This window comes from Delphinus delphis, chromosome 8 (genome assembly GCF_949987515.2).
Source record: "Delphinus delphis chromosome 8, mDelDel1.2, whole genome shotgun sequence".
In the NCBI taxonomy this organism is placed as follows: domain Eukaryota; kingdom Metazoa; phylum Chordata; class Mammalia; order Artiodactyla; family Delphinidae; genus Delphinus; species Delphinus delphis.
This window is the reverse complement of record NC_082690.1, coordinates 13,902,280-13,917,430: the sequence shown is the minus strand read 5'-3', so window position 1 is coordinate 13,917,430 and position 15,151 is coordinate 13,902,280. Positions and strand designations below refer to the sequence as shown.

The 15,151-nt window shown below is 51.7% G+C and overlaps 1 protein-coding gene across 3 annotated transcripts in view; it reads left to right on the top strand.

The window, feature by feature from the left end:
- The window catches only part of GRIK4 (glutamate ionotropic receptor kainate type subunit 4), a 312,480-nt gene that overhangs the window by 183,288 nt on the left and 114,041 nt on the right, over positions 1-15,151 (top strand). For all 3 annotated transcript variants that reach the window (XM_060017132.1, XM_060017131.1, XM_060017134.1), the window contains exon 7: positions 13,253-13,414. In XM_060017132.1, coding sequence (XP_059873115.1) covers positions 13,253-13,414 — 162 coding nt within the window. The remainder of the gene's footprint in view (positions 1-13,252; positions 13,415-15,151) is intronic.

The following is a 15,151-nucleotide window of genomic DNA, read 5'->3' as shown; positions in this document are numbered from 1 at the left end:
GTACAACAGCATCTTAAGGAGAAGTTATTACTCCAGAATTGTGCTCTCTGGCTGCCAACCCTCCTGTGTCTGTTGTCTGAACTAGGCTGTTGGTAGAGGGGGATGTATTCAGGGGAAATGGCAGGGAGAATTGGAAAAAGATTCAGGAAGCATTGACTGAAACTTATTTTCTGAATTTGCATTTGGGGAAACTGGCTGACAGTTGGGAGTCCCTTGGCCCAAGTTATGGGATTAAAAATGATTAGCGGGCTTCCCTGGTGGCGCAGTGGTTGAGAGTCTGCCTGCCGATGCAGGAGACGCGGGTTCGTGCCCCGGGCCAGGAAGATCCCACATGCCGTGGAGCGGGTGGGCCCGTGAGCCATGGCCGCTGAGCCTGCGCGTCTGGAGCCTGTGCTCCGCAATGGGAGAGGCCACAACAGTGAGAGGCCTGCGTACCGCAAAAAAAAAAAACATTAGCTAGTCATGATTAAGCGACTTACCTATGGAAAATGCTTAAAGTCAACTCCACTTATTCAGCAAACGTTTATCACGTGTCTACTGTGTGCTGGGAATGCAAGCAGCAGTAGGATGTGGCTTGAAGAGCTCTATAAAGGCAAGGTGTGGAAGCCCCGAGGAGGGAGTATTTAGTGCTTTTTTGGGAACTGGGAGAGAGATTTGCAGATATGGCTTCCTTTGAATGGTTTATTGAGGGAAGGTTAGAAAGGATCGTGGGAGGGTGACATGTGGACAGAGGTAAGCATTGTAGGCCTGAGAAAGAAAGAGCACGGTGCCTGCCATGGCTGGAGCAGGGGCGTGTAATGGAGAGAGGGAAGCCAGGGCCGGCAGAGGAAGGGTCCCGTCAGATGACATTCCGTCCGCTCTGCAAAGTTGCTGGACTTTTCAGCATTAGAAGCTGGCATTGGCAGGTCCAAGGGCTATTCTTGGCTGTCCCACTAATTGACCACATGTGACCTTGGACAAGACCTTTCTGCCCTGGGGATAAACTAAAGGATCTCCAAAGACCTTTCAACTCTTAAATTCTGTCAACGTTATGGATGGGATGAATCTGTAGTAAATGACTGGATGGATTCTCCTGGCACATGAAGCAGGTGGCTTTCCTCTTCATGGGTTCTAGTGTCCCTGTCTGGTTGGCTTGCCCCTCCAGTGCCCTCTGCTGTCCTAGTCCCCTCCACCCCACCCCAGTGGGCAGCACCCCTGGCTCGTGAGTGTCTGGTCCTCTCACACCCTCTTGCCCAGAAGGAGCTGTCCTGTGTCCCGCATCCAGGCCACCTCCTCAGAGCCCTGACGGACGACGGGCCTCCTCAAACTGAAAATCCAGTTCGTGCCAATATGTGAATGGCTGATGACAGCATTGAATTTGGAGGGATCTTTGAGAGCATCTAACTGAATCTCGGCATTTTACAGTTGAGGGAAAACAACTGAAGCGGCAAAGTGACTTACTCAGCTCTCACAGTGGTCAGGAGTGGCGGGGAGAGGTCTCCTCTCCAAATTTCATGCATTCACTGGTCAACATCAATTGAGCACTTACTGGGCTGCATGTCAGGGACAACAGTGAAAAAGTCCGTTCTCTGAGGAGGTCAGACTAGGAGGGCAGACAAACCCAAACAGATGATTGTAAATCAGTGGGTTAAAATGATGAAGATATGCACAGAGTATTACCTGTGAGCCTGGCCAGCTCATATAAAGCTTGCTGGACGAGGCCACACCCAGTGGCCTTAAAGAATTAATAGTTAGCGAGGTTGGGTGGGGGGAAGGAGGATATTCTAAACACACAGCTTAATGCCTTAGACCTTTGCTTTTTAACCAAAGCCTTTACCAGGGAAGTGGATCCTATGGGAGACTGTAGATTTAGTGAAGAAGGTATTTTGAGGCGGGGAGAAACCTTCAGAGCCTTCACATCACTCCACACAGGCAGCCAATTGCCAATTCCCTGTCCTGTTTAAGGCAGGTGAAGAAGGAAGATGGGAGTCACAAGTGAACCTAAGTGGACACCTTTCTTGTGGTGGTAGCTGGTCGTAAATGCCAGAGTCACTCCAGGCTCACGTGGATAGCTGTCAACCATTCTCCCCTTCAAGGTGATGGGCACCACTGGCCTAAAGAGAGCATCCCAGCCAGGGCTTGGATTGGGGAACAGGAGCCCGGCACCTGGGCCTCACAGTGAGACCTGGCTATTTAAGGTGAGGCAGGAGTTTCCAAATACACTTGATTCCTAACGGCGTGCGGCAAGGGGTATGAGAGCAGAATGAATATTGCCAGGAAAATCAGTAGAAACCGAAGGAGTGTTCAGTAGGGGGTGTGGAAACCCTGGTGGAGGTGAAGAAACCCTGGCGTTGGAGGAACCAATTATCTGTCAGCCCCTTTACTCGTGTTTGACAAACAGTGTAACAGTGAACACAGGTCCCACGGGACTCCCAGAACCACGTTTGGAGATATTTGCGTATCATCCATTTAATAGCATTGAAGCTCATTCCTTGCATCTGCCCCGACACACACACGCACTCTCTCTCTCTCTTCTCGCTCTCCCACATCCATGCCTGTGTGTGTGTTGCTGACGGGCTGCACCAGACGGCACCTGTGAGATAAATCAAATTGAAATAAGAACTAGACTCTGGGGACTACGCTGACTCAGTATTTCTAGAAACATAATGGAAACGTCCCCCTCTGACTGCTCGCGCCTTCTGCCTAATAGAGCTTTGGGAGAGGGGAGACCTGCCTTGACCTCTGTCATGGATAGTCCCATTAATTCAGGGAGAGATGCCCCAGCCTTGCCTCTGTCCAGTGATCCAGTAATTCCCAATAATCCACAATCAAGAGTCTGATCATAAAAATCTACCCATTTCCACAACCTGGTACTGTAATCATCACCCCCCCACCCCGAGTTCCAGCGGTGTGCCACACACCATACTAGGCCATTTATGTTCAAGATATTAAATCCTCAAAATAAGGCCCAGAGAAATAGGAACGCTTCATCCGAGGTCATTCAATCAACAAGTGGTCCAGCGGAGAATTTGCCCTTCACCTCCCTATCCACATCTTGTCCTTAACAAACTGATCTTTATTGCTTTCCTGTGCTGTTTGAGTTATCTGTTACTGTGAAACTGACTACTACAAAGCTAGCAGCTTAAACCTCACCAGCGACTGGCTCACAGCTCTGTAGGTCAGATGTCTGCACCGTACGGCTGGGCTCTCTGCTCAGGCTGAAATGTAGGTGTCAGCCGGCCACGTTCTCATCAGGAACTCAGGGACCTCATCTGGGCTCATTCCTGTTGTTGGCAGAATTCATATCCCTGTGGTTGGTTGCGGGACTGGAATCTCTGTTTTCTTCCGAGCTCTTGCCTAGGGACCACTCTCAGCGTCCAGAGGTCACTCTCCGGTCCTTGCCCATGACCCCTCCATCCCCTCCATCTCATCCCTTTCTTGGCCATGACGCCCTCTGTGATGTCTCCATTTCATCAACAGAGAATCTCCCTCTAGTCCAGGCCTTCTCATACTTTGAATCTCTTTGACTTCTTCTTCTGCAAGCAGCCAGAGAAAACTGTTTTTAAAGGGCTAGTGTGCCTGGATAATCTCCCTCTTTTAAAGTCAGCTGTGCTATACAGCATAACCTAATCACAGAAGTCAAATTCATCACAGTCACATTCCTAAAGATTGTGTGTGGGGGGTGGGGGCCATGGAATCCTGGCAGGAGTCATCTTAGAATCCTGCCTGCTCCATGCACTAATCATGTGAATTAGTTTATTTCATTTTCTCCCTCCCCCTGCCCCCAGTCACGTGGTGAACGGAGAGACAAGGAGAGATGTAGCCAGGGAAGCAGGAGGAAGGCCCTGGAGTCTCTTAGGGCAGGACATGGTACATCCCCTGACAGTATAGATGGTAGACCCAGGTCCCCTCTGCTGGCCCACTGCGGGGCTCTGGCGGGGCATGCCCCTTGACGCCTTTGGTGCTCTGCAAAGGGGAAACTGAGCCCCCTTGGGATGCTGCAGCTACCTCAGGGGATCCTGGCACTGAGGAATTTGGGCCCTGCTGAGAAGAGTGTTTGGGATGTAGTGAATGTTTGGAAAGCATAAAGAAACTGAGCAGAAAAGACAGGATGGCAAATTGTATTATTATTATTACATTATAAGTGTTGATTGTATTACAAGCACCATTAGGAATAGCAAATGCTCTTGTTATTATTAAGCAATCCAGCTCCTCTCTCCCCAGCATCAGGCTTCCCTCAGAGTCAAAGGCACCAACCTCTCAATTAATCACCATCTGAGGCTCCCCCAGCCCTGTGTTTGTGGTGCTGACAGCTCCCGTTCATAGCCCAGTGGGAGGCATGACACCTGCCCATCCAACTGAAGCCTCCAGCCATCACCCACATGGTGGACGCCTCTCCTGTGAGTTTCAAAGCTGGATTTTTATCTTGGCCCAGAGTTAAGATCTTTCTAAAACCACTTTTTTTTTTTTTTTTTTTTTTGCGGTACGCGGGCCTCTCACTGTTGTGGCCTCTCCCGCTGCGGAGCACAGGCTCCAGACGCGCAGGCGCAGCAGCCATGGCTCACGGGCCCAGCCGCTCCAGCCGCTCCGCGGCATGTGGGATCTTCCCGGACCAGGGCACGAACCCGTGTCCCCTGCATCAGCAGGCGGACTCTCAACCACTGCGCCACCAGGGAAACCCTAAAACTACTTTTAATGATACCTCTCTTTTGCTTAAAACCCTGCAATAGCTCCCCATCACCCCCAGGATAAAGTCCAAAGCAGCCCCTTTTGAACAGACCTCTGGGCTCTACCTGCACCCTTCCCCGTAGCCCAGCACTCCAGCCAGACCGGGTGGCTTGCAGGGCCCCGTGCGGAGCCACTGCCTCGGTCACTCCTCGGGGCTCCGTGCACCCTGGCCTTTCTCTGTCTTAGAAGCTGCTCCACCTCCTAACCTGCTGACTCCCGCTCACATTTCAGGCCTCAGCTTGCAGTGAGCTCGCAGCTTGGGAAATAGACAGGCATTCTGAGAGAAGGGCCACCCCTCTCTGTTCCCCTGGCACTTGTGCTCACCACTGTTTGGGACTTGCCTCCCCTTGCCACTAAGGAGATGTACCTTGACAGAGATAGGGTTTTTTGGTTTGTTTTTGTTTTTTTGTAGAATGAGGCAAAAATGGCCAAGATCTGAAAAATCTCCTGTTACGTACATTTCCCTCCTGCTGTGGGAACCCGTCTGAGTGCCGGGTGGCTCAGGTCCCGGTCCTGCCTTAGTCACATACTTCCTGAGTGATCTCGAGCGTGTCGTAGGCAGCGAGACGCCCAGCCCCTGTAGGAGCCCCTCACTGGTCCTGCTGCAGAATGGGGGGGAGGCCGAGGCTGCTGACTGACAGTGTCACTCATCTTCCTCAACAACTCCTAGCACCCCTGCTGAGATGGGGAGGGGTGCCTTGGGTCTCTACATGCCTGACGCTAATGAGTTGGGACCTGGAAAGAGAGAGGTTTAGTACCTGACGTGTAGACAGAAGGCCTGATCAGTGGATCCTGAGTGCGGGGGGCCTCAGAGGTGAGGAATCAATGCCTGACAGAGGAAGCAAGCCTTCGGAAAAGCAGGGGCGTCCCCAGCCCAAGGGGAGAGCACAAAGCCTCCACCGTTGCTCATGTCAGTTTGATCTACTGAGGTTTCGGCTTTATAGTTAGTAACCACTTATTTAGTCCCAGCGGCGCAAAAGTCTTCTAAAGACAAAATGAAGTCAGAGCTGCTGGGGGAGAGGTGGCAGGGTTCTCCCCCCTGGCCTCTGTCTTCCTTCTTCCTGGGAGCAAATGACGGAAGCCTTGGTAAAGGCGGTCCCACCCTGATGGGCGTTTGCTGGTGAACATGAGTTCATTCAATGAACGTATGAGCACTTGCTAAGCACAGACGCAGAGTAAGGTACAGGCAACAGCGTGTTGAACAAGAGAATACGGTCTGCTTTTGAAGTCCTGTTTGTGGACTCGTGTTGGGAACGAAAAGCAGAGGAGGGACAGGGTTCCTGGGAGGGAGGGCTGTGCATGCTCAGATCATGGAGATAAATGAATAGGAGACACGCAGGGAGAAGGAGCCAGGAAAGCTGGGAGCCGGAAGTTCTAGGGCCAGATCTCCCATTCATTGGAATTCAATGACAGGTAAGAATTAGCCTCCCAGCTGCTCCTTTCTGCAAAGACCTATTACACAAAAAGCAATCACCTAGTCCGCTGAGAGCACAGGCTTTGATGCAGATAAATAGACAGGTCCCTGGAGGGAGGGAGAGGATGTGAGCGTACCCAGGAGACTCTGGACTCCTGGTGGCTTTGGGGCTTTCCTGAGAAAGGCTACGAGGCCACTTATAAGACAAGGGTCTGGGTCCTGGCCTCCACCATACCTTGGGTACCAAGGGAAAATGAATACGAAAGAGCCTTGAAAGTAGAGAGGACCAGGCTGCCCATGCGGTAAGATGAGGAAGAGCCTGACAGGTGTTCCCTTCCTCAATTCATTCAGTCACCAGCCCTGACTTCTTTCCATAAGCTCTGCACCAGGGTAGCTGCTGGTAATGTAAGTACACTTGCCTTCAATAGCACCCAGTCCTTGGGAAGTTGCTTTAAACAAACTCATGTGATAAAAATCTTTAAGTGATGATAGGTATACCTGTGAGGACAGCGGCCAGTTCTTGGATGATGGAGGAGGTCAAGGTGAAGAAGGAGCAGAGGGGTAGACAGGAATCATAGCGTGAAAAGACAGATATGTCCAGGAGTTTGGTTTTGTCCTGTGTGCAGTCAGCGGCATTGGGAGGTGGAGGTGATCAAATGGATAGTTGAGAAAGAGCTCTCCAGCTATAGCATGAAGGAGGAACCTGGAGAAAGGCAAGACTGGAGGAGGGGAAACCAAAATTCGTTTGCAGTCCAAGAATAAACTGGTGAAGATATGAATTGAGGTAGAGGCGACAGGGATGGAGAGCAGGGGACAAATTCAAGAGATGTTAAGGAGGTGAAATGTTTCCAGTGACAATGACTGACTGCATGCGTGCATACAAGGATGAGATGAGGTGTGTGAGAATGGGAGAAGTGGAGGGTGAATTCCAGAGCCTAGCCTGAATGATGGGTGAATAGTGGTCACATTCACAGGTAGGGAGGGGATCAGATTGGGGTGGAACAATAAGAAGTTCAAGTTTAGGAGTGATGTAGTCTTGAGGATGTCTTCCATCATTCCAGCTTCTTAATAATGGCTTAAGAAATTGGAATCTTTTGGTGTTCTCAGTGCTCCCGGGGTGAGAAAGTTAAAAGTTATCAATCATGGGCTTCCCTGGTGGCACAGTGGTTGAGAGTCCGCCCGCTGATGCAGGGGACACGGGTTCGTGCCCCTGTCCGGGAAGATCCCACGTGCCGCAGAGCGGCTGCGCCCGTGAGCCATGGCCACTGAGCCTGCACGTCTGGAGCCTGTGCTCCGCAACGGGAGAGGCCACAACAGTGAGAGGCCCGTGTACGGCAAAAAAAAAAAAAAAAAAAAAAAGAAGTCACTGCTCTTAAAGCCGAGTTGTGTGTATTCTGAAATGAATTTAACTCTATTTTCCAGCTCTTTTACTGCACAATCAACACGAACTCACAGTGTCCTCTGCCCCTTGGTGCCCCACTCACGGTGGTGAGTAAGTGATCCAAGCACATAGAGCACTGGGTCTGGGTCTGTTTACAGCTGTGTGGCCGTGAGAAAGCCACTTCGCTCCTCCAGGTCTCTGCTCCTTCAGCTATAAATTGACGCTAATAGCTCCCACGCCACAGGGCTGCTGTAAGGATGGCTTGACATCATGCATGTGAAGTGCTCAGTTCTGCCAGGCACACAGTTGGTGGTCAGTAACTGGTCTCAGTTATTATTATTATAATTACTGCTTTGTTAGAGTTATGTATAGTTGGAAGATCTGGAGCTTGAACTCAAGGCTTCTGTCTCGACACAAATAGCCACACCAAGCAATTTAGCACCTTGTGGTGACTTGCTTAGCAAAACTTCTCTCACTTGACAAGCAGCTAAGGATAGCTTCTTGCAGAGCGAGGGGGGAGAGAAGAAGGCAAGAGAAGCCCCCAGGCCAGATAGTTCCCTTTGTCAGGACCCAGCTAGAGTGTGGAGACCAGGAGAAGGAAGGAGAAGAGGCAGCATGGAGGATGGACTGCACTATGTGTGAATTAGCCCTGCAAGGTGGATGTTCTTATCTGCATTTGACAGGTGAGCAGATCGAAATTCAGAGGTTACCGGCCTGCCCAAGATCACCCAACCAATATGTGACGAGACAGGATTTGAACCCAGGACTGTCTTGTTTCGAAATCTCTTTCTACCATATCCTGCTGTCTCCTGATGAGATCGCCACCTGGCACAACTGCAGGGGGCACCATTCACATTACCATCGATGTGAATGGCAGCTGGGAGTTGTGCCACGTAGTGGCCACGTCTCCCGAGATCAGAGGGGCGGTTCGCTTAATGGGCGACTGCAAGGGAGAAATGATGCAGGCCTGACCTGGTGGGATTGGAAAGGAAGGGACAGATTCAGGAGACATTTAGGAGACAGACTGGAAAGGATTGACCAGTTAAAGGAAGCAGGGGTTGAGGCTGCCTTTGAAGTGTCTAGCTTAAGTGGCCCAGGCGATAGTCATGCCCTAGGTGGGTTAGAAATAGGGAAAAGAAATAAGGGAGAAGGGGCTGCTGGGCGGAGAGAATACAATGCCTTTCCCCCACTTCCCCATTTCACCTGGACCCAGGCCTAGGCAGCAAAGGGTTAGGAGATGGACTTGACCCCAGGACATGGTCTGGACCTGTGCTTTGGTTTCCTGCTTTTCTCCTTAAAGTCAAGCACGGGAGCCGAGTCTGGATCAAAGTCGCCTGACCTTGCACCCTCCCCCCTCCCCTCCCCCCTCACAGCCTGCCCTTGCTCCTGGCCTGGTGGATGAGCAGGCTGTAGGGCCGTGGAGTGGTCCCTGCAATGGACCGGTGAGTGGACGCCGGTGGGCAAACCAGGACATTGGAAATGTCACAGCTGCTGGAGAAAGTGAGGGTCACTCAGCTGAGACGCAGCACCCACGTGGCTCTCAAGCCTTTATGCGTGCCGCCTTCCTTCCAGGCCTGTTCTGAACACCCTTCATTCCAGATAACACTCCCCTGTGTTCACTTGTGGCCACGACATGACCTTTAATTGCAGTTACTCAGTCCCTTGAAGATCACTGTATACAGAAGGACACACACACACACACAAACATGCTCACGTATGCTCACATATACACAAATGTGTGCACATTTAAAACTTTTTAAATGAGGAAGCCCAGTGACAAGAAAACAAGCTGTCAGGGATTTGCTTTTCAAAACATAATAACGTAACTTCCGGAAGGCAGTCAAGGGGTGGTACCAGTTCCGCGCATGTTCTTATACCTTCTATAGGGGTAAGGCCATGGGCGGAGTCAGGCATAGGGAGGACCCCAGGGCATTGAAACGTCTTCCATCAACAGCCTTGACCAATATTTACCAAACAACTTTTAGGCATCGGGCACTATGCTGGGTGCAGTGTGGGGTTCGAAAATGGGGCAGACGCATTCCTGCTCTCAGGAAAACACAGGCCTTGGGCGCAAGAGGACACGGGCATGAAATGTGTTGGTGCCACAAGCACCGTCACAAAGGCAAGCGCTCTTGGGGTAACTGAAGACTCGATTTCGGTCTCTGTGCCACCACTCGGCCTTACCAGGCGGCCATTGGCTCTGTTCCTCACCCTGGTTCCCCTGGTCTCTCGGTGATGATGGAATCCACTGCCATTGGGAGTGGGGACCTTGAGATTTTCCTTCCCGGGACATTTATAAGAAGAGAATCAAGGTCCCCGTGAGAACCTGATCCACCCCAGGGCTCCTAACACTTTGTCATTTCGGTTAAGGTCACAGCCAGCCGGGCAGCGTGGCTGGGGGAGCACAGGGCACCTGAGTGAGGCTTGGCCAGAGCTCATGGTGGACGACAGGAGCCAGAGGGCCTTTACTCCCCTCCCATCCTGAAACCGGTTAATTTGATGTAATATCCCTCTCAGCTTAGTGCCTCCACCACTTAGTTTGGGAGTCATGATACATGTTTCCCTGGATATGCTTAGAGTAACATTTCCCACCGGACATTCTGTAGAAGGCTCCTGCGAGACATTCATGGATTTGGGGCGGAAAAGTGTTCCATGGTCAATATGTTTGGAAAGTTCTGGGTTAAGCAAAATTAAGCTGCTTTACTGTAGGACTTCTTTAACCCTTTAATGTGCTAGTGTGCATTGTGAATCTTGAAAAGGTGTCTAGAACATGCAGTGTTTGCTCACCTCATTTGAACATGGGACCTCGTTTTCATGAAACGCCTGTTAACGCCTCCTGGAAAAGCTAGTGTCCTGAGGAACACACTCTGAGAAATACTAGAGCTTAGAAGATTTTCTTTGTGTACAGACTGGCGGTGGTCAGCTGTTTCCCATATTTGCTTAGATACCAGTCTTCAATAGCAGCAGGAGAGTGTAAGTTTAGACATAAGGAAGCATTTCCTAACTGTGGGGATGCTTAAAGAATAGAGCCTGGAGTGTTCTGGGAAATTACAGTAAGAGAACACGCCACCCCTTTCTTGTCCTTTTACAAGCTCTCCCATGGGTCATTATAAATGCAATGGATTATCAAGGAAGCGCCTGGATCTTTTTATCTTAAGGGGGCCTTTGAAAATAGGATATAAGTGGGGGATGAGAAGGTAGGAATTAAAAGGCAGGAAGACAGGCTGGCTGACTTCTGGAGGGGCTGTCGCTAAGTGTCTGTAATTCATTCATTCATTCTTACTCTGCCGGTGACGTGCATTTCAAGGAAACACCTTCCGAACTCAGGTTTCCAAGACAAGTGGAACTAAAGAAGCAGGGAGCCAGAAGCTGCCCGCGATCTCACGGTAGCCTTTCGGTAACTGTCGCGTGTTGAACGCTTCTTCTGGGCCAGATGTGATACGCCTTGTGCGTGCATCTTACTTGTTCCTTGAACAATCTCTGAGGTTGCTGTCATTGCGCCCACTTTACTAAATGAGGATCTGAAGCCCAGATCCTGAAGGCCATACTTCCTGAAGTTCATCCATTTCAGTATAGTGTGGGACCTGGAGTGGAACACCAAAGCCCTTACCACGTATCCCCTCTACTGCCACTGTGCGTCTGTAGACATCACAGTGTCGGGGATTCTTGAAATGGCCCTCCTTCCACCAGGCTGTGCGTGTGAGGATAGGGCGGGGCGTGATGAGCTGCCCACATTGACAAGGAAGCTGGGGAGGCCCCTCGGTTGCCTGACAGCAGCCTGACTCTGCACCCTGCCACCTCCCCCTTGCCAGGTGCATCTCTTCTCATTAGCCATCTGTCCCCTCGTGTCTGCTGATAGCCCATGGCGCATGGGTAGCTGCCCCATTAGGGAGACAGGAGATAATATCAGCTTATGAATCAATACGTTCTCTGGCACGTCCGTGTTCCCCTGGCGGGAGTGTGGCAGGATCCAAAATACACTTAATCCTCATCCCACTCTACGCTGTCAGGGGTTGGTGGCTCCAAAGGAATCTTTGTAACTTCAGTCTGCAAGCTGCAGCTAATAAGGGTGGATTCTGGGCAGAGCTCAGGCCTGCGGCCCAAGGGCTGTGGCTGTGGACGTGAGGGAGGATGCCGGGGACGTGCCAGGGGCCTAGAGCAGCTGAGTCTTGAGACAAGGAGGCCTCCGGAAGGAAAGTCATGTTTCTGCTCAGCCGCAAAGTAAGCCCAAGGCCCCTGCCATCGGTCCTGTCAGGCTAGTGGCTGATGGCTTAGTCCTGGGGTCTAACGACCACGTGCCCACCGGGCGCAGAGCCGTGTGCGAGGCACATGGAATGAACGTGTGATGAATGTGAATTCAACGCACAAGGATGGCCTGACCCGCGTTTGAAGGCATTATTCTGGGAGCGGGAATTGGCGAGCGGAATTGCCTGGTTTCCCTGCATAGGGCCCAGGTGGGTCTCGGGAGTCCAGGGCTCTGAGCTCAGCCCTGCCTGGGGAGGGGGATTCTTCTCCCTGTGACGCTATCTGGCCTCAGTGAGACTCACGCCTGCAGGTTTTAGCTGAGTGAGCACGTGGCCCCAGCCAGGTGATCGGGTGAGGGCCACGCCTCCTGGGAGAATTCCTTTGAGCTTCTAAATGTCACTGCCCCACATGGGGTTTCTCTGACTGCCTCATCTCAAGTAGCAGCCCCACCCTCACCCCCCACAGATATCTGACAGTATATGTATTTATTTGTCTATTGACAATCTGTCTTTTCCCCGAAGCTGCAAGTTCCTGGACATCAGGAAATGTGTTTCTTGTTCACAACTTCTGTGTCTAGAACATCCTCTGTGCCCGTGTCTGGCACATAATAAGCACTTAAGTGTGTGTTAAATGAGTAAACAATAGTAATAACAAATGAAGGCGCAGCCCTACCTGCAGACCTTCTTAGCAAACTTGACCTTGTCACTCCTCTGCTGACAGTGCCCTCAGGTCCCATCACTACAGGATGAAGTGCGAGCTCCCCAGCCTGGCAGCGGGGCCGCTGTCCTCCGGCCCCTGCTGACGTCTCCAGCCTCATCTCTCACTGTCTCCCCACCCACATGCTTCCTGGTGCTGACCCAGTGACTCCCAGACATTGGTGTGCGTATAACCTTGGGCCCTGCTGTAAATGCAGACTCCTGGGCCTCGGCTCCCGAGATGCAGATTCAGCTGGTGTTCGGTGGGGTGCAGGGATCATCACTTTTTTTACAGATACCTGGGGGAGTCTGATGGCAGGTGTTCTGCGGACACACTTTGAGGAGCGATGCTTCTGTCAAAGTACACGGCAGGCGCCCACGCACTGTCTCACCTCCATGCCTTTGTATCCATGGTGACTTCTGTCTGGAATAGCTTTTGTCCATCCACATTTTCTACCCAGAAAACGCCTAGGCATCCTTCAAGACTCAGCCCATGGGTCACACCTTCTGCAGACCCAGTCCTGCCTCCACAATCTCATTTGTGTTTTTCTTTCTCTCTCCGCCCAGAGCATCGTACACATGCCTCTCTTAGACATCTTTCTGTTTATTTCTCTCTTCTCCCTCCTGGCACCTCAACACTGTGAGCTACACGAAGAAGAACTCTCCGTTATCTCTGGACTCTGACACCTAGCAGAGCGCCTGGCAATGGTGTCCATGTGGCTAGAACGCACTGCCCAGCTGTGCTCCTGCAGAGCCCACCCCACTCTTCCCTTCCTAACCCTGCTCTGCTCTGACTGCTGCGTCTTTCAGGAGTTTTCGCTCCAGAGGATGGACAGCCTCGTGGATGATCGCGTCAACATCCTGGGATTTTCCATTTTCAACCAGTCCCATGCTTTCTTCCAAGAGTTTGCCCAGAGCCTCAACCAGTCCTGGCAGGAGAACTGTGACCATGTGCCCTTCACGGGGCCCGCAGTAAGTGCCCACCAAGCCCCTCTCTGGTGCCCCTTTGCCGCCACGCACGACCCCTCTGTGTGCCAGACCCCCCTGGACTCCAGCCTTCTCCAAGCCCAGCTCAAAAAGAGGCTGTAGAAATGCTGGGAAGTGGTCACAAGGGACACGTTTGGGGAGGTGGGGAGCCGTGAGCAGCAAGTGTAGAGGAGGCAGCAGGGAGAGAGGCCCCGACTGGTCACTTAGTGATGTCTGTGGCCAGACTCCTGATGATGCTGTTGCTAAGACCCGCCTGAGTTCAGGGTCCAAGACTCTTACCATTGGAAAGGGCTTTAGCTGATCTGTTCCCTCATTTCTCAGACAGACTGAAGCCCAGGCTGGGAATGGGGGTGAGGGACGAGGATGCGGGGCTCTTGTTCAAGGGGAAACACGGAGCCTCTTGCAGGTGAAACTAGATTCTGATACTCCTGGTCCAGTGCCTTTCATCTCCCTGGACCACTGCCCCTGGTAGAGCTTGTCCAGAGAGACTTCCTTCATGCCTTCACCCGTGTGTTTCCCCCCTGCGCTTCCTTCCCCTCCATTTGTGATGGAGACAGAGGTTTCCCTGGCTGTTCTCCACTGGGTCTGATGTCCTTGCTCTGTGGGGCAGCTCAGGAAGGTCTGCTCGTGTCCATTTGCTAAATGACAGGTTCTCAGGAGATGAGAGGGCGTGGCTTTCTAGATCTGTCCTAGCCAGGTTACACTGAAGCCTCCCAAAGCCCCATAAGGCAGCTCATGTGATGCTCACATAACTTTCCGGAGGGTCAGAGCTCATGCTAAGCTCGGGGAGCTTTCATCAGGGAAGCGCATGGGAGAAGGAGGCGTGAGAACTTGAGTCGCAAGGCTTTTAAGGTTCCAGAGCACATCCCAACAGGGTGTTTTAGAGCTGAAAGAGGGAAGATTCCATAGGAAGGATTCGGCAGGGGCGAAACATCTGAAAGACGGGAGTCCTCACCCCCAGGGGCTTAAGGGACAGTGAGTATTTCCTCAAGCACAGGGTAGGGGTAGGACCAGGCTCACCCCTCCTGGCAGGAGTGCAGCCCTGTGCTCCTGGTCTCGTCCATGGGTCTTGCAGTCATGACTCCGGTATTGTAATGAGGTGCTGACACACTTCAAAGGCTCACAGCACAGTATCAGGAGAGAAAACAAAACCTGCCACCTCCTCTCCAACCCGAACCGTTCCACATTTGGCTTTGGCCAAGTGAAATTAAGGGTCCCGGTGCCACACTGCTGATGTCCCTCTGAGGGTTTCAGCCCTTCCATTCGTGCTCACATTGACCACGAACAGGCAGATGGGAAGCCCTTGGTACCTGCCGCATAAGAACCCAACCCCAAGGCCAGGCAGTGCCACTCACAGGGCTGTAAGGCCAGCTCTGGCTGTGCTCACATGTGCTGAAAAGAGCACTAGCCTTCGAGGCACAGGACCTGGATTCAAACACTGGCTTTGCTATTTTCTTGCTGTGTGATCTTAGGTAGCTATGTAACCCTTCTGGGCCTCAGATTCTTTTTTCTTTAATTGTGGGCAATTATGCTTGACCATGTTAGAGGATTGTTGTGAAGGTAAAATGGGATATGCTTCCATCCTCAATTCACAGTTATTCATTGAATGAGTTTATTTAACATCCCACCTGCCAGACACTGGGAGAAGCATTAGTAAATACATCAGGTAGCTTTTGCAACAGAAATGCTGTGTAACAACCTACCCTCAAATCTCACCAGCTT